This window comes from Schistocerca gregaria, chromosome X (assembly GCF_023897955.1).
Source record: "Schistocerca gregaria isolate iqSchGreg1 chromosome X, iqSchGreg1.2, whole genome shotgun sequence".
Taxonomy (NCBI): Eukaryota; Metazoa; Arthropoda; class Insecta; order Orthoptera; family Acrididae; genus Schistocerca; species Schistocerca gregaria.
The window spans coordinates 326,673,125-326,699,498 of NC_064931.1; the positions used below are offsets into that span (position 1 = coordinate 326,673,125).

General features: G+C 43.2%; 1 protein-coding gene across 1 annotated transcript in view; it reads left to right on the plus strand.

Moving 5' to 3' along the window:
- LOC126298052 (misshapen-like kinase 1) overlaps nt 1-26,374 on the plus strand; it is a 1,491,768-nt gene that overhangs the window by 197,277 nt on the left and 1,268,117 nt on the right. Inside the window, exon 3 of the mRNA XM_049989371.1 lies at nt 15,591-15,699. Within this exon, the coding sequence (XP_049845328.1) occupies nt 15,591-15,699 (109 nt within the window). The remainder of the gene's footprint in view (nt 1-15,590; nt 15,700-26,374) is intronic.

The following is a 26,374-nucleotide window of genomic DNA, read 5'->3' on the forward strand; positions in this document are numbered from 1 at the left end:
TGGGTTTTTCACCGTTGAAACTTCAGTTTCATTGGTAAATCGTTTTATAACTTGCTGTAGAGTATGGGACACATTTTAGATTGTACTCGTATGCGCATCTTCGTCCAGTCACACAAAATTCTTTCTTCTTGTCTGCCCATCTATAAAAATAGAAAATAATGTTGTTGTTGTTGTTGTTGTTGTTGTTGTTGTTGTCTTCAGTCCTGAGACTGGTTTGATGCAGCTCTCCATGCTACCCTATTCTGTGCTAGCTTGTTCATCTCCCAGTACTTACTGCAACCCACATCTTTCTGAATCTGCTTAGTGTATTCATCTCTTGGTCTCCCTCTACGATTTTTACCCTCCACGCTGCCCTCCAATGCTAAATTTGTGATTCCTTGATGCCTCAGAACATGTCCTACTAACCGGTACCTTCTTTTTGTCAAGTTGTGCCACATACTGCTCCCCAATTCTATTCAATACTTCATCATTAGTTAGTTTACTCATTTCGTATGTACTTAGACATTGTAAATAATAAAAAAATACAATAAACCAAGAGCAATACGCATAAAATGACGTTTTAAAAAACATGAAAGCGAATTATATACTTACGTCGACCCTCGCGCGGTGAGCTAAATGCCACACTTCCATGATCGGCCAAAGCAACTGCGAGAGACACCCCGCGCACTGAAATAACTGTTTGTGCATGTCGGAGGACGTATAAAACACGACTGCTGAGCGAACGAGAACCCTGTAGGCATTACTGACAAAATACAGAGTGACTTAAAATTTCTGTGAGCAAAATGCTCATAACGCTAGTACTCGCGGGTTAATCGAAAGGTTTACATTTCAATAATATTTCTTCTAATTAAGGCAATATTTCGTGCTGAACACAGTGGTGTGTCGTAACCACGCACTCGCAATTATTTTACAACTTCTCGTTTGCATGTCCATATTTTTGCTTCTAGTATCGTTCACTTTCACCCGTGTCAGTTTTCACTGTTAACGATCTTTGCTTCTGTATTTCACTGCTATTAAATGAGTGTAGCGCTTCGTATCCTCCCAGCTTAAAATGTTGAGAGATTTTATCTTTTACTCACCTGCATCTATAGATACAGTGCAAATTGTAAAAAATTTATGAAATTTTAAAACGCAAAGAACAGTTTTAAGATTTACCTTTTAAAACATGATCTCACTTAAAATTTAACCTTCAGGGGTTGTTCGGTATAGAGTTCTGTGATGTTTAGAAGCACTTACTTAGTAACATAAGTGTAGAGCAAGTTTATTTAGTCCTCCCGCCATCCTAACTTGTCTTGTTCTATTAATACATGTTTGAAACTGCCTCCTACATGTCCTTACAGACAGCATTTACTTGGTTTTCTTTGTAAAGGGGCATAGAAAATGCATGAAGGGAAGCAGCTGGAACTATTACTCGGACATGCTAACACTGCTCCAGTCTTCTGAGTCTCTAAACGCAGCCACCGAGGCGTGATGTTGCACCTTATCGGAGAGCTAGCAGCGTACACGAAAGAAATATTAATCTTGAACGCATGAATGGCAATGTTGTCCCAGTAACCAGAGCGGAATGAGGCCTGAAATTTATGGAAGCTCTAATATGGCGTGTGAGGCACAGATACGTAATATACTGCGGCACTTCATGATTACAGGGAACGTACGTTCCTCTTTACCATTTAGATAGGGAGTAATTATTTACACCCTATTGCCCCCAAAGTGAATAAGGCCATATGCGTTATGGAATATACTAATTTTATGGGCAGTAAGGGACCTTGTTTATCACAAACCGGAGACAGGTATGTTACTGTAAGCGCGTAATATTGAAGAAAGGCAACCATTCCGATATTACATAGTTCGCTTCTTAACTGACGACAATGATAACACAAATTTAAAAAAAGAAACACGTAAATGAGCATGAGAATTTAAGCACATCAGGTGAAAGAAAAGTATCTGTAGAGTAGAGGAACTGAACAGATCCTTCAAAAAGTCAGTAATTTCATTGGCCAATCGTAACCTCCCAGCTTAAAATGTTGAGAGAGTTTATCTTTTTGCTTACCAATATTTATAGAGCCAATGTAAATTGGAAATACGTAATTTATGAAATCTTAAAATTCGAAACTTGCTGATCTGTTTCGACACCAGTAGTACCAGTGCTCTGTGAGAAGGGGATACACTGTGTGCCAAAGAAATATGCTGTGCCTCTGTATGAGACCGAATTTCTCTAATTTCAACACCATGATCGCGTTACGTGAGATGTGTGGGTGCTTCTGAAAAACAACTGAAATGATTTTAAGACCGGCTGAGTAGGCAAGATTACATTGGTGGCATGTGAGAGGTCGGCACATAAAAGATTGGCCTGTGTCAGATGTAAGATACGTCCAGCTCAGGTGAGCCATCCGTCAGGTGGGGACGTAATGCTCGCCAGCCCCCTGGGTGCTATTCCAGAGAAGTAGCGTGTGTGCCGGCCCCTCGCCCTTTTTCATCAACACGAACGTGACACAACTCTGTACACGTCACAACCATCCAGAAAAACTTGACACCTCATAACAGGTCGGAAATAAGCAAGAGCAAACCGCCTACACTAAGATCTTCCCCAATACACCCATTTCCAGAGTATGTTACTGACTGTGACTTACTTGTATTGTCTCCTCGTATTCATCACAATACGGAAAGCCTTGGGATACTTCCTAATATCAGGTCGGATCTCCTTTTGCCCAGCGTAGTGCAGCAACGACGTGGCATTGATTCAACAAGTTTTTGGAAGTACTCTGAATAAATATTGAGCCACGCTGTCTCTATAACAGCCCATATTTGCGAAAATGTTGTTGGTGCAGGATTTTGTGTACGATCTGACTTGTCGATTATGTGCATAAATGTTCGATGGGATTCCTCTCAGGCAATCGGAGTGACCAAATCATTCGATCGAAGGGTCACAGCGTTTTTCAAACGAGTCACGAACACTTGCGGTCCAGTGACATGGCGCATTGCCATCCATACAACTTCCATCATTGTTTGCGAACGTGAAGTCCATGAATAGTAACAAGAGGTCTCCAAGTAGCCGAACGTGACCATTTACAGTCAGCAATCGGTTCAGTTGGATCAGAGTTTCTAGTCCATTCTTTCTAAACATAGCCCACACAGTTATGGATCCACCGTCACCACCTTGCACTCTACCTTGTTGACAGCTTGGGCCCATGGCTTCATAAGGTCTGCGTCACACTGGAACCCTACCATCAGCTCTTACCAACTGAAATCGGGAGCCATCCGACCAGGCCACGGTATTTGTCATGCGGCCATAATCACGTGGGATACCTTTTCACATGACTCACCTGGGTACAAATAATAGCTCCGTGAATGCACTGCTCTTTCATGCCTTGTGTAAGCGGTACTGCCGCCATTTGTGTACTTGCATACCACAATCTCAAGGCTATTGTCAAATCAGGACAATGGACACAATCACTTTGCGGAGAAAATATACTAGCCGTGCTAACGGTGTACGATGAACCATAGACGTCTGTGAACAATCCCTCTGAAACCTCCCAGCTTAAAATTTTGAGAGATTTTATCTTTTTATTCACCCGTATTTATACAGGCAGTGAAAACTAGAAGCACGTAATTCATGAAATTTTAAAACTCGAAATTGTACATGGTGAAACACAGTTTGGAATATTTCCCACCCCTTCTAAAACATTGTTACTTTGTTACATAAATAAATCTGTATCATTTATTTTCATATTTCCTGTATAACAGACACTTTCAAGTCTGTATGTGGCTTTTGTTCTTTGAAAATAACACTACCTCTGGTTTGTTGGTTCGCTGTTCCTTAACAATCGCATGGTCTCTCTCTCTCTTTCTCTCTCTCTCTCTCTCTCTCTCTCTCTCTCTCTCTCTCTCACACACACACACACACACACACACACACACACAAATACACGCGTACGTCCAGAATAATGGGAGAGCAGGCCTGACTCATTGGTTATACCGCGTCAGGCCAAAAACATTCGAGACTGGGTTCGGAAAAAAAAGAAACAAAAACGTTAAGATTTAAGTGTCAATGCTTTAGGTGTTCTATACAGTCGCCCCCACACCCAATTAAGTACAACTCACAGAATTCTCAACAACAATGTGTAACTGTCAGAGAAGTCCGTCTATGAGACGTTGCTCAATTCGCACGTCGCATTGGCTTGAATGTTGAATATGTCGACAGAGCGTTGATCCTTCATGTTAATTTCTGCACTGTGCAGTTTTGTGGAAAGGTCGTGTTGATAGTAAATCTCATCACACCTGATGATTTTTTTAGAGAAAAAAATTGTCCATGTTTTGCATTTCTACCAAGTTGCGGAGGGCGTCCGCTTGAAAGTATCGTCTACTATTAAAATTCAGAGACTGTACTTCCGTAGAAGAGTCAAACAAAATATTGCTTCCTCCTACGTATATATATCACGAAAAGACGACAATGAACAAAGTAAGATCATTCGACGATAAAGAAAAAAATTTGAGTTGTTCGAGCCCTTACGGAGGCTTAACAGCAATCGTTATTCCCACGAACAGTACGCTACTGGAACAGAGAAATGGGGAAGTGACACTGGTACACAAAGTCCCTCAGCCACGCACTGTAAGGTGCTTAGCGGAGTATACATGTAGATGCAGATATACAGATTCGGCAGATTCGAGAAATGATGTGTGGCGTAAACATACCGTAATAACGGTACGCGACTGTACCCGGCACGGCGTAATTTACGTTCTGCGGGAAGATACATCCTGCGTGTTAAACAAACGCGAAGGAATACGTAGCGCGTTGCTCACTTTCGTGTTAAACCTACAATGACTACAATGAGCACAGTATACAGATATGGTTCAAATGGCTCTGAGCACTATGGGACTTAACATCTATGGTCATCAGTCCCCTAGAACTTAGAACTACTTAAACCTAACTAACCTACGGACAGCACACAACACCCAGTCATCACGAGGCAGAGAAAATCCCTGACCCCGCCGGGAATCGAGCCCGGGAACCCGGGCGCGGGAAGCGAGAACGCAACCGCACGACATATACAGATATGCTCTGCTGAAAAAAAGGGAATATAAACTAGGCCTGACAAGAAATTAACGATACTGATATCGCAGGTTTGTGTACTTAACTAAATACTTTCAATCAGTGGTGATCTGCATTGGTTCGTTCCTCTGCATGTCGTTGGCTACGTAGAAGCTCCGCTGATTTTACTTTCCTCCAGAGCTCAGGAAGGCGGCTGTAGAGAAGTGGTCGACGGCTGGCGCTGCTCATCAGCGTCACAGCGCAAGCACCAGCTTGAAAATGGAGAAAGGGCGCACCCTCATACACCGCGAAACGTGGGAGACATACGTCTTTAGCCATTCGATCAGTTTCGATCCTTATCTAATTTCCGATATTGGCATTTCCATATTGCAGGATCGTGGAGTATCCTACCTTTAAAAATGTGTTTAATTTCTATGTTTGATTAAATACAGTACAGTACAATAATATAATTGCGCTTTTTTGCGGTTGGTACTCCTAATACAAAGGTAATACATTTGTCAAGAGGCGATAATACCTGCGTCGATCATTCTCTGACAAATTTTATGGCATACCAAGGTCTGAAGACAGAAAGATGGAGTACATTCGCCATTGGGAGTCACGATCTAATTTTAGGAGCAAGAGGTTTTCTTATTTTGGCGTCATAAATCACGTGTTATCGTTCTCGTGACCAAACAAAAGCGTGGCTTCTGCAAGGCTGTGCGTAGTGTAGTTGTGAAGGCGTGCAGCGATAAGGCGGCCCGTCTTCCAGAACGGTGCCCAGATAAGCCAGCATGCCGCTGGGTGACGGCATCGATAGCGCCTCCAGCCGGCAACTGAGCACGCCGATAACGTGGCCCGTTAGTACGTCCTGCTGGCCCACAACAATAGTCCACTGTACACTCAGACTAGCCTCGGCTAATACCAAGACACAGCGACTGGGGGCCCGACAGAGAAATCTGACCCAGACATATCAAATGTGTCCACGCCTTACAAATGTTTACGGTTCGTGGCTGGTTGTCGAAGACGCAGCAAAGCTCGTTACAATAATTTCCATACACTTATGTAATGTACTGTGCAGCAGTATTTAGTATCTGGAAAACCGAACAAATGCAGGGTGAATCCGAACTTCAAAAGTGAAAAAGCCGTGTAATATGCTATCTCCAAATCGTGCAACACGGACCACACTAGCATATAATTACGTGTGACTCAATAGCCTGCTGGTGCAAGTCTCTCAATTGGACGTCACTTTAGCGAACTCTGTGTTCCTGTCCAACCCTAGAAATCATATGGATAACAGAGACCTATAATGTAATGGAATACAAACCACGTGTCGTTCCTGGCGAATATTCACAGCACTGAGAGGTGAAGACTAGGCCAAAGACAGATTGAAAATTTCGTGGTTCGACCGGTATTCGACTTTCCCATTTTCAAGCACGCGCTCTACCACCAGAATACCAGACTCAACAACGCAAAGTAATGCAACAATCTTCAATCGATGCACGAATACTATGATGTGGCTGCTATCGCTCAGAAACGGAGTGTCGTTCCGCTCTCCCATTGCTTTCGGTGCATATCAACCAATTCTTCACCAGAACAACGGTAAAGCGACATCTATGATCACAAATGACGAATATAGTTCAGTGGAGAGACCACCGCAAGGTTTTGCAGTAACGGACCTGATGTAAGACTTAATACTATACACGCCAACCTGCCGTGTTTCGGTTTCAAGAAAACTGAATTGCTCTCTTGCAGACAGAAACCACGGAAAAGAAAGCAAACTCAGTGAACTGCGAATGCAAGTTTTTCTGAAGAGTTAGAACGTTCGATTAAGTGTACAGTTATACCGAAATGGATAGTGACCAGTACCAACACGTAACTAAATTCTGAGTGTTGGTAACTGGGCCGCGCTGGACTAGCCGAGCGGTCTAGGGCACTGCAGTCATGGACTGTGGGGCTGGTCCCGGCGGAGGCTCGAGTCCTCCTTCGGGCATAGGTGTGTGTGTTTGTCCTTAGGATCAGCTTAGGGACAGATAACCTTAGCAATTAAGTCCCATAAAATTTCACGCACATTTGAACATTTGATTTGATAACTGGAAAAAGTGATGCTAAGCCGTAGAATGTCAGATAAATTAAGCAACACTATGTTTGATAGCAATTATGAAAACTGTACGTTGCGTAGTAGTGATAATTTCTCGCCTTTCCCTGCGCTATTCGACGTGGCTGCCAGCAACGCTCATTTCTGTGCAACAAGAGTAGTAGTTCAGGTATTTTTATTTTAGCTGGGTGACCTGTTTTGCTGCAATTAGATATAGCTTTTTGTCTCAATTGAAGGTCAATGTGGTTTCTGCGATGTGCGTGCTATTTTCATCGTACGATGACAGAAAGATAATCATCCTTCAATTTTTTAAATGTTTGGCTTTTGGCTTATAATCTGCGAGCCACACATCCATCTCGCAGTGTTTTTAGAAATTTTTTTGTCGTGATATTACAGGGTAATGTTAGATTTATTAAAATTTTGTAATTGTTCTTAAATTAAAATTAATATTTTGATGAAGGAAAATTCCTGTATTAGTTGTTAATGGTTGATGACACCTAATTAACTGTTACAAGAAATCCGATTCCTGTTTCGTATACAGTCTACGTGCGAATAAAATGTGATTTACATCTTTTATTCTACCACATTCAGAGGAAGAATTATTTCGTACGTGTATTCGGTGAAGATGGCTTCATAAAATCTTAGTCGAATTACGAAATTTACCAGCTTTTTACACCCCTTCTCCGTGTGGAACCATATATTTAGTGACATTAACAGACCATCGATACTTCTTAGAAGGGGGTAGCATCATATACTCCCTCGTATACGGATGTTCAGTTGTGTTCTGGTCACGAAAAATTCCTCCTTTACTTTTCTATCACTGTGGTATGCTTACTTAATGAGCCAGTGGAATATGGGATACAAGAAGTAACCTAATGAAACACACTGAAATATGAAGAGGATTTCCCTAGTTGCAGCAGCGCGGAGTGGCCGCGCGGTTAGAGTTGCTATGTCACTGATTACGCTTCTCCTCCCGCCGGAGGTTCAAGTCCTCCCTCGGGCATGGGTGTGTGTGTTGTTCTTAGCGTAAGTTAGTTTCAGTAGCGTGTAAGTCCAGTGACCGATGACCTCAGCAGTTTGGTCACTTAGGAATTCACACACATCTGAGCATTCTTTAGTTGCAGAAAGTTTAATTTCTTCTGATGTTACAAAAAGTTTTAATAAAATCGTTATGAAATATTCGAGAAGTAATTCAGGTGGATAAATTGCGTAGTTTTGCATGGAAACATGTTTATGTCTGCGACAAAATCTGAGTTAATTCAAACATTTCTGTTTTACGCTTCGCAGATGCATCTCCCGACATTTCTGATGCAACGAGCTTCTCAGTGTTAAAAGAAATATCTCTCTGGCAGTGAACTGGAATGACTGCAAACTGAAAAAGCGGAGAAAAATTCCACTGCAGACGCCGCTCACAAATAGAAATCTGTGAGTCGGTATTTGTCGCAGTGAGACAATCGGCGTACCAAACGATATTACCATTACTGAGTACATCTGACAAACGGCAAAAGCCATTACAAGGAAGAAATGCAATGAAAAAAATGAAACGCTATGCCAGCAGAACAATGTGGCTCAAATGGCTCTGAGCACAATGGGACTTAACATGTGTGGTCAACAGTCCCCTAGAACTTAGAACTACTTAAACCTAACTAACCTGAGGACATCACACACATCCACACCCGAGGCAGGATTCGAACCTGCGACCGTAGCAGTCGCGCACAACAATATAGGAGAATGTTTCTTGCCGATATTAATTGTGATAAACATGCCAATTTATTGGACGCCACGACAGCTTTTGTTAACACGATAGGAATATTTTGATTGTAATATACACCTTGAGACAAAATAAATCATTCTCGCGTAATATTTACTGCCAAATTTGAGCACCCTGGCAAAAGTGTTAAAACAATTGACTCACTGTCTGTAAAACTTGGGTTGAAGTCGACGTCCAGCTGCGCTTATTTAAAGTTGTCGTAGTTTTCGTAAAGCACTTGATGCGAAAGCTAGATGATTACTTCCATTGCATAACGGCCATTTTTCTTCTCCATCCGATCCACTCAAGCTTTATACACGGTCTCTAATGACCTCATCGTTGACGAGACACTAAACGAGGAATTTAGACAAAGGCTATCGTTCAGGAGTATAGCTCTGTTTCCGCGTGCCGCATTCACTTGCACTACACAAGGATCCTATATGCCGCGATCGACAAATGTCTTGGCGTCCATAATTAAAGTTCGAGTTTCAAAATGCTGCAGAATGAGAAACACTGCTCAGAGTGACATCAAATTTGAACAGCATATTATAGACGCTGGGGAAACTTCATGGAATAAAAATTTCGAAAATAACGAAAATTTTACCGATGGCTGGCGCTGCAAGAGGCTTAACATACACTATGTGATCGAAACTATCCGGACACCTGGCTGAAAATGACTCACAAGTTCGTAGCGTCCTCCATCGGTAATGATGGAAATCAGTATGGTGTTGGCTCACCCTTAGCCTTGATGACAGCTTCCACTCTCGCAGGCATATGTTCAATCAGGTGCTGCTAGGTGTCTTGGGGAATTACAGCCCATTCTTCACGGAGTGCTGCACTGAGGAGAGGTATCGATGTCGATCGGGGAGGCCAGGCACGAAGTAGGGGTTCCAAAACATCCATTACAGGGAAGTTGTTGTGGTGAAATCCAAGTTTTCTCACGTCCCACCTAACTGCCATAGTACTAGCAGTGGATCCTGATGGAGTTTGTAATTCTTGTGTCATGGTCGGGATAGGTGTCTGCCTATTGGACATTAGAACACTCTTCAGCTGTCGGTGGTCCCTGTCAGTCAACAGACGAGGTCGGCCTGTTTGCTTTTGTACTGTACCTGTCCCTTCACGTTTCCACTTCACTATCACATCGGAAACAGTGGACGTAGGGATGTTTAGGAGTGTGGAAATCTCACGTACAGACATATGACACAAGTGACACAACATCACCTGAACACGTTCGAAGTCAGTGAGTTCCACGGAGCGCCCCATTCTGCTCTCTCATGATGTGTAATGACTACTGAGGTCTCTGATATGGAGTACCTGGTAGTAGGTGGCAGCACAATGCACCTAATATGAAAAACGTATACTTTTGATCACATAGTGTAAAGGGAGTAGGCTGCAAATGGCTGAACCGTAATACAATTGCTGTGGGTTGAGTTGCACATTGCACCATTCGTATTGTTCAGTGTGCATGACTGCACAAGTTCAGCAATCAACAGCTGTGAGAATCTTCGTTATGCAAGCTCATCCACCACGGCAAGTTCGTACCACATCGGATGGGAAAAATGGCCTTTAGTTGTCCCGAGGCCCAAAAGCAAACACGGAATAAGATTAGGTGATCTGGACAACTAGGCTGTAGGGAAATGTCAGTTACCGGAATGCCTTTGTAGCAGCCGCTTCATTGACTGTGCTATGTGCCGAGGAGTGCCATTTTGCATAAAAATAATGGTACCTAAACATCCACGCTGTCGAAGGGTTGGAATGACACTGTTGCGCAAAAATCTCTTCTTGCATTTACCAATGACACTACGGATAATATAACCTTTAGGACTCATGTCCTCCAATAAATACAACCCTACGATAAAGGATGCCGTCAATCTGCACCACAGAGTCACCATTGCAGAATGAAGTGGTACCGGTTGATTGTGTGCGGATTTTACATTGTTGATATTCTGCAGTTCTGCGTATTGACATGTCCTTCGAGATGTAAATGGACTTCGTCTGTCCACAGAATGTTCTATGGTCATTTACTGTTCACTTCCACGGGATCAGTAAATTCCAGAGTGAACATTTGTCTCACTGGCAGGTTAGCAGGAAGCAACGCCTGAACGTGGATGATTTTGAATGGATAGCAATGCAAAATGTTTCATAAGATTTTATGCGCCATGCTCACAGGCATGTCTAACGTTCGGGCAATTACCTGCTTGCACAGAACGGCTCGACCGCTCCTGCAGTGCTGTGGCCACGCATTTGGCAGACATCGGATCAACGGCTTTCCTCCCTCTGCCACATTCCTTTTCAAAAGTATCCATCTTTTCGAATTTGGAAATCATTATCTCCAGACCCTTAGCGGACATTGGACAAGAGCCTTTTCAGACCTTTGAAAAGGGGCAGCCAAGATTTCGGCTCACAGGCCATGGACGGGCCCAAGTGTCAAAGCGCTTAGCCTCGCTTCACATTTACTCACTGCCACGCCATTCTGTCTGAGCGCAAAGAGGAGGAGGGGAAAAACTGCGAACGCGCCGCATTTAAAAATGGCAGTTCTGTCGCACTGCATACTATTTGGTTTTATATTTCACATTTCTCAACAACGTAGGTCACAAAGAAAGCACGTTTCCAGTATTATTTAATTAATTTTCGTTGAAGACACAATACTCCTATGATTATGATCTAGTACAAACCGTCAGCATACAGACAGACACACACAGTTTCAAAAAGTTTCGCTCTAGATTGCTCTGTAGTGGTGACTTATTTACTTTCATAATCGAGAAAAAAGATTTGTCACTGAAATTGGAATTACCTTGTACATCCATCAGTTACAGTGGTACATAAACAAGGGCGCTTTCAACTAAAACACCAAACGGACTCCAAACCGCTTGGAAACAGATATAAGATTGACACTGTTCTCAAACTTTTTTTAAAACCATCCTTGTAATGTCGTTTCGTAGCAAATACATAGTACCCATCGCTTATGCTAACTGACAATTCTATACTTCTCTTCTGTCGGTCCTATTCATTTCAATGGACTGTGACGATAGATCGTTAGACTGCCTCTTTTTGTTCAAACAGCGATTGGGCCTGTGAACGTTCTTCATACCACGAACACATAACGAAGGTTAAACGGCGCTAACAGCACGAATCTGTCGAACTCCGAGAGTTTTGGCGATCGAAAAATGCCGCAACGCAATGCTAGATGAAGTGTCGCTGTTCCGGGTACTTCCGAGAAGGACTGAACAAAGCCGAGTGTAAGACCGGGATTTGGTCCTCACGGGGCCCGTGCATGCTGCAAGCATGATGCATGGCACACCGTGGCCGGCCCTGCCTTTGAGTGTCCGGAACTTCCTGACGGCTACAGGCGCACAGTCGCGTTCCTCTAGGACGCAAACTGGGCAACAGCCGTGTGCCGCGCGTCTGTTGGTGTGAATATTCTGACGCTTACAGAGCCATCTATTGATCAAATTTCCGTTGAATTTTTTTCTGTTCCATGACCTTTGTCCCTTTGTCAGTAATATGGTGTTCAAATGTGACGTCGTTCTGAGAAGTCGTTCTCTTTCTACAGCGTTTTGAAACTGGAACTGTAATTATGGACTCTCAGAACATCTAAATTAGCACAAGGGACAAAAATGCTGTCAGCCCCGGAAGATATCACGCTAATACCGCCTAGAGCCATCATAATGGTCTCAATTCTGCAAGTAAAAGAATCCACAAGTTTCTTCATATTTGCCAAACCCAGTTTGAGCAACTCATTGATAATTAGATCCCGTAGAGTTACCAAGATGTCAAGATGTTGATTGTTACGTTTCATCTGCGGCTCCAAATAGTAGCAAGCATTTCTATAGGATTAAGATCGGGCCACTTGGCGAGTCATATGAGGTGCGGTAGTGTGACTGAGTATTCGTCATACCAGGCAGTTTCGCATGTAGACCTGTCAATCCGTTTGTTGTCACCTTGCAAGACGGGCGTATCCTTAGCATAAACAACATGGAGACATTTGGTGAACGGGAATTTCGAAATAAACTTCCTGGTTTATGTTCACGATAACCATAATGAGTGGGCCCAAGACGCAGTACGAAATACACAACTGAAACGACATACAACCACGTCTGGACTAAACTACACCCTCACGCACTGCTGGTTAAGTGCCTCATTGCGCCTTCAAAACACTCGATGCATTGCATGATTTGAAAAGAGTAGAAGTCGCGACTCCAGTGAGTTACTGTCCAATTTCTGTGTTGACTGGCCTATTCGAGATATTCTGCTTTATATCTCCGTGTGAGAATTGGCCTTTTACGAACTACCCTACAAGAAATATCCATTGCAACGGAGTTTCCTTCGTGGTGTTCCCTCGAAAACTGGTTTAGACGAATCTGCACCAAGCAGGAGTTGTGCGACATAAAGTTGGTAGGCGTGTTTGTATATTCTGAAAGGCTATGTCCATCGAAATTTCGTACCAGTCGCATAAGAGTGGGGCTATTTGCGCCACTATGAGGATGCAAATCGGGTTTTCTTTAGAAAGACGATGTAATGGTCGTGGGCGTTAGTTACCTTCGGGACTGGACGTGGTGAGTTGATGTTAGACTAGAATGCCTTTAAAGCGACAAATACGCCTTTATCAGTAGCTCACTGAATAGGGACGATGTTGCGCAATGGGGCTACGTGAAGCTGGATGGGCCGGCCGGAGTGGCCGTGCGGTTCTAGGCGCTACAGTTTGGAACCGAGCGACCGCTACGGTCGCAGGTTCGAATCCTGCCTCGGGCATGGATATGTGTGATCTCCTTAGGCTAGTTACGTTTAATTATATCTAAGTTCTAGGCGACTGATGACCTCTGAAGTTAAGTCGCACAGTGTTGAGAGCCATTTGAACCACTTGAACCAAGAAGCTGGATGTTCCTTCTGCGATACGACAGGAAGACTTGGCAGACTTGTACCCACTGTACATGATTGCTGACAGCTGTGGTCACGAGGATGTAGAGTCGCAAGCATACCGGGCTCTGGATGGTCATGTGGCACTACCGAGAAGGAAGACATCGTGTACGGTGTATGGCTCTGGCAGTCATATTGTATCTGCAGCAGCAATTTGAGCAGCAGTTGCACCGTAGTGACACAAAGAACTGTTACAAAATATTACTTCAAGGACAGCTCCAAGTCAGACGCCCTGTAGCATGCAATCGTCCGTCCCCAAACCACTTCAATGCTGTTGTGAGAGAGCTCATTGGATGGTGGGGTGGAGGTATGTTGTGTGCTAGACACACTGAACATACACCTGGAATTATGTTCTGGGGTGCAATTTCGGATGGCATCAGGGGCACTCTCGTGGTTATCCCACGCACTCTAATTACTGCAGTCTGGTGATTCGACCTGTCATGCTGCGATTCATGAACAGCACTCCAGGGGTTGTTTTCCAACGAGATAACCCATCATGCTCTACAGAGTGTCGACATCTTGCCCTGGCCCGCTCGATCACCAGATCTGTCTCCAATCGAGACCATATTGGACATAATCGGATGACAACTCAAGCGTCATCCACAACCAGCACTAACCGTGCCTGTATTGACCGACTAGGTGTAACAGTCACGGAACTCCATCGCACAAACCGGCATCCGGCAGTTGTACAACACATTGCATGCACGTCTGCGTGCTTGCATTCACCAGTCTGGCGGTTATATAGGTTATTAGTGTATCAAATGATTCAAATGGCTCTGAGCACTATGGGACTTAACTTCTGAGGTCATCGGTCCCCTAGAACTTAGAACTACTTAAACCTAACTAACCTAAGGACAGCACACACATCCATGCCTGAGGTGGAATTCGAACCTGCGACCGTAGCGGTCGCGTGGTTCCAGACTGTAGCGCCTAGAACCGCTCTGCCACTCCGGCCGGCTATTATTGTATCAGCATTTTACATTTGCAATGACTTATCTCGTGCTTACATTAACCTATGATCCTGCAATGTTAATGACTTAGATATGCTACCTAGACAAATATATTCCAGAAATTTTATTACTCTAAATTAATAATTTTTTGGTGTTGCGATTTTTTTCCGTCTGTGTACGTTGCACCTTGCTGGAGGTAGGCCCTGACTCGTGGCACCCTCTCTGTCTATGGCTGTGTCCCGTATCTGGTGCACACAGCAGCTATAACCCTTTTACGACCACTGCTATTACGCAGCGTCACATCCATGTGAGGAGCGCTGTAGCACCTGGTACTAGCTGTATACCATTTACAGCGCTTCAAAGCGACCAGTGTGATCTTTCAATGGGCTGCCTCTAATTTGTCCCGTGAGCTTACGTAACGCGCAACACACTGTACAGTGCGTGGCAGATAGTGCTTTGTACCATGACTAGTCATTCCCTTTTCTGTGCCGCCAGTGTATGACTACATGAAACATTTCTCTCCGTGTTCACAAAAATGCACTAAACATACAGCTCGTAGAGAGGGACAGTAGTACACGATGTAGCCGATATTTTTTCTTGTTTGGTTTCGCTGTGCTAGGACAGAGGTGCAAATTTCGCAGCAGCTTCCGCTGAGTTGAAGTCTATCTCCTGGAGTAGTGCGTCTGTGCTGACTATGTAGCTGTAGTTCCTCAACGAATCGTTTTTGCCATATAGCTATCTGATGAGTTTTGCTCGACTGCACGTGCGCTAGTCTGCTCCGCGCTTGCTACAAGTTTCTTTCCTAGCAGCCTGTATATGTGGTGTTAAGCAGTTGTTGTGGTGTTGCAGCTGCACTCGGAGTACCGGAGCACTTACAAGTGGCACGAGTACACGGGGCCGCGCCAGGAGGTGGTGCGCCGGCCTCCGCAGTCGCAGACCAGCCCGCCAGCCGCCAACGGTAGGCCACTGACACCTGCACTTCTTCTTTTTCCTCTTCCTCTTCCTCTTTGCCCTTTTCCGTTGCCAAGGGGTCGGCATTATCTTATAGGGTTTGGCAATGTTGTTGACAGTTGGTGGCCGGATACCTTCCTGACACTACCGGGACAGAATCTGTGTGTTCCATTTGTCTGTGTCTAGAGTAAATTTTACGTTCAAGCAAAAAATGTAACTGTCCTGTCACTATGGCCTCCCGTCGGGTAGATCGTTCGCCGGGTGCAAGTCTCTCGATTTGACGCTACTTCGGCGACTTGCGCGTCCATGGGGACGAGATGATGATGATTAGGACATCACAACACCCAGTCCCTGAGCGGAGAAAATCTCCGATCCAGCCGGAACTCGAACCCGGGCCATTAGGATTGACATTCAGTCGCGCTGACCACTCAGCTACCGGGGGCGGACTACGTTCAAGTGAAAAACATTTTTCGAAACGTTTGAGTATCGTGTATCTGAGATTGGACGGAGGTACCAGCTCTATCTGCCTAGATGAATGTTGGAAACCACAAAAAAACCAATTCCAGGCTGCCCCGATCACCAATCCTCGTTGGTAATCCGCAAGGCTCATCTCTCCAAATCCCGAATGTGACGCTTTAAAGTGCATTTTTTTTTAGTACGATGAAATTTTTATATTAAGGTATGCATTGGGCGAGGGGGGGGGAGGGGAGGGGAGGAGGGCAGAGTAAGGAGGGGTCGCCTTTCGAGGCCTTCGCACAGAAGGGAAGAAGGACAGGAACGGAGGTTCGAGATGGAAAAGAACAAACTTAGCGCTATACAGAAACAACTTCTTTCAGTCGATAAATACGACGTAACGTCGTTACATGAAAAAAGAAAACAAAAGAGAGTCTGCCCTCCGATTGAAAGAAAATAAACCTTCATTGCGCTGTTAGTTGCAACTAGTATCCTAACATTCTTATAGCATCCTTGCACATTTTCTCGTATCCTTTTTTGGGTCACCGTTGTTCGTTCTACAGTCAGCGTTCAACATGTTCATCGTCTCAGGCCGTGGATGACCCAGCTGCGCGGCGGGTTGTGTAGTGCACTCCAGACGTAGTTCGAAAAATACTGTGTCTATTTGTGGTTCGTAACTATCGTGCAATGCCGTTCCTGCATGTATTTCCAAAAATCAAGTACATACTTTCGTCCGTCTCTGAATAAGTAATTGGCGGTATGCCCTGAAATCCATGTGGTGGCGTAGGTCTGGGTCCTCGGATAGTACGTCTCGTCCGGAAGAAGAAGAAGATATTGAGCGACGACATGTGTCAATGTTATCCGCAATAGAAAAGCCAACATTTGTGTGATAAAATGCCAGACTGCAACAGCCTCTGCGCAGCTATGGCGGTGTTCGTCCGTCTCAGTCACATTACATTACATACGCGATCGGCTATCAGCATGGTAGCACGGGCACTCACTTGCATCCCACATAATTTATGGTTACGTTTAAGTCCTTTCCGTGAATGTCTGTTTAAAATATAACGTTAACAGTCAGTAAACTTTACGATTTTATTTGCGACGCCTTTCAGAGGTTTCATTCCTCCATAGGTGGCAGTTCCGGTGTTTAGCTCAACTGCATTGTTTCCGGGAAAACAGATGTCGAAATGCCTGCAGTTCTACACCTCTCCTTCGTGTACTTTACTCAAGAGCTCTGTATTTCTGCTTTCATATTCACTGTTTGCACTGTAATTAGAGCGACCAAAATGCGTCTTCAACAGTAAATTTAAGTAGTGTTCTCTATTTATGGTTAAGTTGTGTTCTCCATATATGCTTGAGCTGCGGATTCCGATCGTTCAATATGCAGTATGGAGTACCGAGAGAGTGACGACGTTTATCGACGGAACTCAGGCCAGTGTTATAGCGCTCACGCCGGCCGGAGTGCCCGAGCGGTTCTAGGTGCTACAATCTGGAACCGCGCGGCCGCTAAGCTTTTCCAGAACGTACTGAGTTGACTATACTCTATGTGTATGATGAGAGCGACTTTGAAAAACAAACAGTGCTCTTATTCACCCTAAGGATTTCAAAAAGCATCAGAAAGCCGGTTTGTGGGGATATCGATATATTCAGCAGCGAGTGAGTTATTGATTTTTCTCCATCGTCCAGCCAAGATCAAGACGGCAGCAGCTTGCGCATGTCGTGAATAAAGTGAAAAAAGAGATCGTGAAATAATCTTATGTAAAATTAAATGTTTAATTATTGCTGCTTAATTTATCCAGATTATATAAAACTAAGCCAGTTTCAAATGTTTCGAGTCTCAGCGTGATCCGATGATTACTCTCTTCAAGAATCCAGTTCTTACGAAATTTTAAAGCTGCATAATACTGAACTTAGAAAGTTGTACTTTAGAAATCAGGTTTAGTGGGTTATAAAAACATTATACAGAGCTTTCCATGAAGCTACCTCTTTCTCTTTACTATTTATTCCATTTTTTTCGAAATCTCAAAAGCGCATCGTATTTAAGTTATGGAGTTCTACCTTTGTAATTTGGTTCAGTTTATCATAAAAATATATGGTATCAGTTTTCATGAAGCTACCTCTCTTACCTTCTGAATTGTTAAGTAAAAACCAAGTTTCTTGCCAAAAACTGGAAAAAAGAATTAAATCAACTTACGTTAGTAAACAAGATACAAAGCATTGTATTTGATATAAGTAATAATATTTGACATAAGTAATAATCAAACTGTACCAACTTTCACTATGGTATTCAGCAAAGGTATTTAGAAAGAGACAGTTCAGATACCACTATCTACCCTCGGTTCCGTCTGAAAAATCCAGATGGCTAAAGTTGAAAATTTACCGGCTGGGAAATTTATACAATGTAAAATGGTTCAAATGGCTCTGAGCACTATGGAACTTAAGAGCTGAGATCATCAGTCCCCTAGAGCTTAGAACTACTTAAACCCAACTAACCTAAGGACATCACACACATCCATGCCCGAGGCAGGATTCAAACCTGCGACCGTAGCGGTCACGCGGTTCCAGACTGAAGCGCCTAGAACCAGTCGGCCACCCCGGCGGCAGAGCAAAGATTAATGATTTTCAAAATCAATATTTGTGCGAGTGAGCTTGTCAGAATATACTACTCAGTTAAACGACAGTAGCCTCTTGTTTATCGTCATAGTTCCTCAATCCTTTGGGTATCAAAAAATTCGCACAAGGCTATAAAACATTTCAACTTATAGAACTAAATGCCGCCCCACATGATAGAATAAAAAGTTCGGCACTGTAGTGTTCAAACCACTTCCAGATCCATAACAGCTTTTCTTTTTCTTTAACATAAGTAATTTTCAATTTTAAAGCACATTGCTGGGAAATTAATATATATTGATAACTTTTATGAATTATGAAATGAAAGTGGAATTGCACGCGGCATTTTGAGTCAATAGCCACTAAAAGATAAGGAGTGGTAGCTCTAGAAACGTAAATCGGTTGCACTATAACTGATTTGTTTACATCAAATATGTATGTCTGGGTTATAGCTAGACTGATTGCGTTGTCCTTTACAGATCGTATGCCGACACAGTCAGTATACCGGAAGCCTATTCTAAGACTCGACCACGTATGGTGGCACAGTTGTAAGACTCCAGATACACTGCAACGTCTCAGGCTACAGACCGCCTGTTGGTTCTATTCTTATTAATGGTACAAGTCACTCAATCGAGGATATGTCGTTTTTCATTTTTATGTTAGTTCAATGCAGGTTTTGTTACGCTATGCGGTCCTGGTGTGCAAAATGTGGGGGCTTGGTGGCATGCCTGGCCCCTCCGATAAACGAGTTACCAGTGGCGTGGGTGGTCTGGACTCCCATTTCCCTAATTAGTCAGAGTGGGAGAACTGACGTTGTCTTTCGTAGAGGCAGAAGGGCGAGATCTTTTGTACTGACCAAGGCTTCCACAATTTTCTCAGGTGGGTATCTCACAGCACATTATTTTAAATTTGTTTGAACTGGAAAATCACTAAATTGGCTTGAGTAATAACAAACTTTTAGGAAGAGAGAGGGAAATATTTGCTACGTCGCATCTCTTTGGTAGCATTCTGAACATTCTGTTTGTTTGGGCTATCAGTTACTTGTGACGATTTTTCTGCAGGGAACTCAGAAGAGCGTCGTTTTTTGAGATATTCTCGGTCGGCGTACGAAGCTGAACAGTACTCTTAGTTAGGACGGGAATCAGAACGATAATCTTGATCGGGACGGAGCCGTAGGAGTTCTCTGTGGCTGGACTGGTGTTGAGGGGAGAAATTCATCTTCCGTGCGGTCCGTGTCAGCATTTGCGAAGCAGATTCCATCTGCAGTTTCTGAGGTCGTGACCTCTATTCCTCTTCCACAGTTGGTAATTCTGGCAGTAAAGCGAGGAGAGACGCTAGTGATGGGATAGTAGCAGGTGCGTTTTCAGTTAAAGCACTGAATTATCTCGCTTTAAATCATGCTCTGGCAATTGGCTGGTTAACCATGACTCAGTTTCTGAGTTTGTTTTCCTAACCTGACCAGAACGACGCAATGATCATGTACAATGCTGAACTGTAAACTTAATTTACTTGACTGAAATCATGAGCTAGTTACCAGACTATGTTCTTCCCTTCTCCATAGACTGTGCCTCAAAGTTTCCTAGAACTGTTTCATTATAGGGACTTCACATTACGATTTCAACTCATCTACAGTATGTGTGTGAGTAAGTTAACTATCACTTTGTCATGTTCTGTTCCTCGTATTGAATATTTCGTAATAGATGATGTTCTAAGTTACTCGTGACAAGAATAGGATACAGAAGAATGGACAAGTAAATTGATGACCTGTTAGACGATGATTAGATTGGCTTTAGGATAGGTAAAGGCATCAGACAGGCAACTATGACGTTGCGGTTGATAAAGGAAGCAAGACTGAAGAAACATCAAGACACTTTCATAGGATCTGTTGACCTGGAAAAAGCGTTCGACAATGGCAAATGGTGCAATATATTTGAAATCCTTAGAAAAATAGGGTTAAGCTACAGGGAAACATAGGTAATACACAATTTGCACAAGAACGAAGGGAGAACACTAAGAGTCCACGTCAAAACATGTGAGCAACCAGTTCGGATTTTCAAAAGCATCTTAGTTCAAATATTACGACATCGAGGGCCACAAACGAATACTACGAGTACAGCTGAGTAATGTCTTTCCCATGAAATCAGTGTACATGTCGACTCCCGACCAGAGGTACCATTAGATTGCTCGTCCATTCCACTCGCTTTCCTGATCACCATTTCACACGACTATTACTTCTACATAACTGAACATAAAAACTTAGGATAAACGGCTTTCCAAAATTATTTAGCAAAATTCGGGCATGGTTTATTTGGCGAAAAAGGCCGTAGCTGACACCGACACCTACCTCCAAACTTCCCCGACGTTGACAAACAAAATCTGTAGTTGGTTCCTCTGTTGCCAATATCGAGTGAACGCACATTAAAAATAAATTAAATGGAGGACAAGCTATAAAGTCGAAACTTCCTGACAGATTAAAACTGTGTGCCGGACCGACACTTGAACTCGGGACCTTTGCCTTTCTCTGGCAAGTGTTCTACCATCTCTCTCCTTTTTTTTAAATCTCGTTTTGTTCTCTTTTGTTTGTTGCACCCGCTTGGGGTGGACGTCATAAGATATCCGTTTAAGATCGTTGTTGGTCGATTAACTCAGTTTAGTTATTACAGAGGGCAGCTAACACACTGACCGAACAGGCTGAGCTACCGTACCGGCAAACCATCTGAGCTACCCAAGCAGGACTCACACCCCGTCCTCACAGCTTTACTTCTGCCAGTATCTCGTCTCCTATCTTCCAAACTTTACAGAAGCTTCCCGCTTTTTCTGGACGTCCACGGTAGTACTCCCCTTTCAGTTAGGTCGATACACAGGGTGATGCGCATGAGGCATAATATTCCTTTTATCGTTATAATCTTCAAAGAAATGACGACGCGGTTTGCATATTTAATGTTGTTATATGGTAGGGCTACAGACATACAATGTATTCCACCTCTAGTCTGTCTTTTATTACTAAGAAGTTTACATCTACAGTTGTTGGACAAAGCTATGGAAACATTGCGAGAAACGCATGCTTCAACATAAATGCAGAAGCGAGCTAAGCCTCCAGGCGGGCTATTGCATTTGACCACGAATGGAACCTCTGCAATGCCCTCGATACCTTGCAAGTATCAGTCATGATCAGAACGGTGTTCTGTGTACCTGTGAGTGCATTATGTCGCAGGTGAACGAATTCGAACTTGGTCAAATTGCTGATGTTCATATGGTGGCTACTGCCGTAGCCATATTAGCCGCAGTGTTTGGTGCTTCAAGAGGCACCATATTAAAGATTTATACCGCATACAGGGAATGCGGAAAACACCGTGCGCTAAGTCACAACACGGCCGAAAATGTGTGTTGAGTGATAGTGACAGACGCTCATTGAAGAGTATTATAACGGAAAATAAGAGAACGACAGCTGTAAAAGTCGCTGCAGGACTGAACGTTTCTTTCCTGATCCTTGTCATCACCAAAAACACTCATTAGCGATGCACATTCCTGTAACAGGAAAACATGGTGCGGAAGCCTTAAAACCTGGAAAATGCAGCAATGGAACGAAGTCATTTGGTCGGATGAGCCTTGCTTCAAATTCTGGTTGTGTTTATCCTTGGCTTACGTCACCACAAGCCGACGATCCAGACTGCTTGCTGCCAACATGGCTGGTGTCGGTGATGATATGGACAGCCATATCGTGGTTTTCTCTGTGTCCCATGGTTACTCTGCGAGGATGCATTACTGCTAAGGATTATGTGACCATTTTGGCAGACAAGGTCTATCTCATGGTACAATATTTGTTTTCCGGTGGTGATGCTGTCTTCCAAGACGACGGAGCCCCCGTTCACACAGCTCGCATCGTTCAGGACTGGTTTTGTGAGCGCGAGGATGAATTATTGCATCTCTCCTGATCACCACAAAAGCCAGAGCTCAGTATCATTAAGCCTTTGTGGTCTACTTTGTCAGAAGAGTGCGTGATCACAATTGACCTCAATCATCGTTACCTGAATTTCTCACTGTTTCACAGCAAGAATGGTATAAAATTTTATTGAAAATCGCACAGGACCCGTTTTTATTCATTCCCAGAAGACTGGAAACTGATACGAATGTGAACCGTTCTCCTGCACCATAGTAGTCGGGGTGATGCGTTGTGTTTCTGGTGTTTCCATGTTTTCGTCCACCTTCTGTTCATCTATACGACTACTGCCCAGTTCACAATTAAGCGATCGACAGAGGGTTCATAGCACCGCTTTCAGACTATTTCTTGGACCGTTTTCCTCTCGAACAGGACGCATGATGAATGAACTACCAAATATTTTCATGCGGATTCTGGTTTCTCTTATTTTGTCACGATCGTAGATTTTCCCTGTAAGGTGAACCTGGGATTTTCTAAGACTCTATGCTGATATTGACTGAATCAGCATGAAATTAGTTATCGCGGTAGTGCATTGGTAAGACAACCAACTAGCTTTCGGGAGGACGACGGTCAAATATCTTTCCATTCATACAGATTTAGGTTTCCCATGGCTTCCCAAAGCAGCCTAAGGGAAATGCTAGGATGGTTCCTTTCGAAAAAAACACGTCCGATTTTCTTCCTCGTCTGCAAGATTTAAACCCTGTTCTCCTTTACTCTAGAATGAGTTTAGGAAGACAGTTTGAAATACGTATATATCTCCCTAATGAAATTAACTCCTATTGTGAAAACAGCCGTGATTTTATCAAATCTCAGGGTCCACTTATATGAAAGGCACGTGACGTTTTCTCATATATATAAACAATGGAATGGCCGCATAGTATGGTGTGGTTTAAATGAAAACCACATAACAACAACACAGCTCCTTTCACTAAAACTACTTGCTTTATGATACACAGATTATAAAGATGTTGTTAATTCCATCTCAGTATGAAAAATGCTTACATAGGATTTACTTCCTAAAATACGTACTTTACCATATACCGTAGAAAAGAAAACATTACACAAAGACCATTTATGTTCTATCATCGAAGCCTCGGTACTGATAGTTTCTCCAGGGATTCCACATTTATTCCCTAACTCACAGTCTTAACAGGCCTGAACGATGTTCTAGGACAGGAAACATTAAACGAAATTGAGAGAACGCAAGTATACAAGTTGATCACAGACTGTTCTCGTGCCAGAGAAAACGGTAGTCGTTAGATGCCACCGACTGTCAACTCTGTGTTGTAATGTTGACTGTGCTTCTACGTAATTCCAGCATTGTTGTTTTGTTTCACTGTACTGTACTAGGCTTGTTATATAACAGTGAACTTCATCTTTCAAGGAGGATTTATTTTAGCTCCAGCAATTTTGCAAATACTACGTTTTAAAAAGGATAAGAGATGCTTGTATGCCGTGACTAGCAGAGAAAATTATATTAGGATACTAACTTAGCTTTGAAGCAAGGCAAAGACGGGAAGTGACACGAAGTGAGAGAGCGAGAGAGACAGAAAGAGAGAGAGAGAGGGGGGGGGGGGGAGAGGGAGAGAGAGAGAGAGAGAGAGAGAGAGAGAGAAAGAGAGAGAGAGAGAGAGAGGAGGGGGGGGGGGGGCGAGATGAGTCTGTGTGGAAAGCACAGAGACCAAGAGATCCCTTTAATCTTCTTTGTGCAAAAAGAAGTGTGAAATGTTACTGTAGTAAAGATGGTAGCATGTCCTTCCCTTTGCGTTGATTCGTTCTCGGTCGCTGTCCGTCTGTACATGTTGCTGCCATCCAAAACCCTACCGGCTGCTGGAGATCCTGAGGCTAACGTAAAAAGTGTGGTACCATAGTGGTTAAGACATCAGTCCTGCATTCGGGAGGAGTGGGGTTCAAATCTCCATTCAGCAATCCATCTTCGAGATTTCTGTGAATTTCTTTATAGCTTCAGCCGAATACCAAAATATTTCCTTTCAAAAGAAAATGGCGATTTTCTTTCCTATACTTTTCCTAGTGGTCTCCAATGATTTAGTCATAAAGAAGGCGGAAAAACTTAAAAATAATGGTTCAAATAGCTCTGAGCTATATGAGACTTAACATCTGAGGTCATCAGTCCCCTAGAACTTAGAACTACTTAAACCTAACTAACCTAAGGACATCACACACATCCATGACCGAGGCAGGATTCGAACCTGCGACCGTAGAAGTCGCACGGTTCCGGACTGAGCGCCTTAACCGCGAGACCACCGCGGCCGGCCTCAAAAATAATCCATCATCATTCAGTGAATATCTGATTTATGTGTACAGCAATATTGCCAGGCCAATAACCGCATCCAATGAACGTATGTTCCTAATGTAAAGTTCACGGTCTAGCCATCCGAAGTGCTACAATAGTTCTTCTTTGAAGTGATTTCACGTGTCCCTTGTCTATTATTATGTATTAATTACTTACTGTAATGATTGTCGAGCAATCTAGATTTAATTTGACGTTTCTGTATAACGGAAACCCCGCATTACTGGCTGAAGCTCTCAGAGAGAGTCACATTTAACAGCATGACCATCTGAAACATTTGTCCGTCCTAGCCTTCACAGTGACGTTTTACGCTAACACGTGCCTAAATCCAACTGCTCGACTAATGTCGCTAGCGCACCAACGCCGTAGGCGTTTCAGAATTCATTTCGTGTGAGGATTTCTATTTTAGACTTTATTGTGATTATTATTACGATGTGTGATTGGACCCTATCCGACACGGAAAGCTATTATAATTCAAACTTCAGAGTTTCCAAGGAGCTCTCATTTTATTCTGCCTGGGTTCACTTTCTCCCAAGTCTGGTGGAGACTCCATTCCCTGAAGTACTTGCCATGTCCTAATTGTTTTGTCTCTATAAGTTTCTGTTGTACTTACATGGGCCTTTTCTAAATCCTTTCTGACCTGCTCGAAGCAGTGTATGGTTTTGAGTTTCTTATGTACGTCACAAATTTGAGAGTCTAGTTGTTGGGAGTCTGTGGATATGCCCATAAAATTTCAGTCTTCTTTTTCTTATGTCTGCCGTGAGATTAGATATGTTTTCGGTTTATTTTTGGAAATTCAGTATGCATCCATCTTCTGTATTTTTAGAGTCGAGAATCTTTCTCAGAATGTTGCGGTCTTCTTTTAGGATGCGTCCAGTCAGAGAGATCACAGTTCGTAGTAACTGACGGCAAGTCATCGGATAAAACCTAACTGATTTATGGCGTTCCTCAAGGTGGTGTTATAAGCTCTTTGCTGTTCCTTACCTATATAAACGATTTGGGAGACTATATGAGTAGCTGTCTTAGGATGTTTGCAGATGAGGCTGTCGTTTAAAGACTAATAAAGTCATAAGAAGATCAAAATAAATTGCAAAACGATTTAGAAAAGATATCTGAACGGTGCGAAAATTGGCAGTTGACCCTCAATAGCGAAAAGTGTGAGGTCATCCACATGAGTGCTGAAAGGTATCCGTTAAACGTCGGTTACACGATAAATCAGTCAAATACAAAAGCCGTAAATTCAACTAAATACCTAGTAATTACAATTACAAACAACTTAAATCGGAAGGAACACATAGAAAATGTTGAGGGGAATGCTAACCAAATTCTGCGTTTTATTGGCGGGACACTCAGAATATGTAACAGATC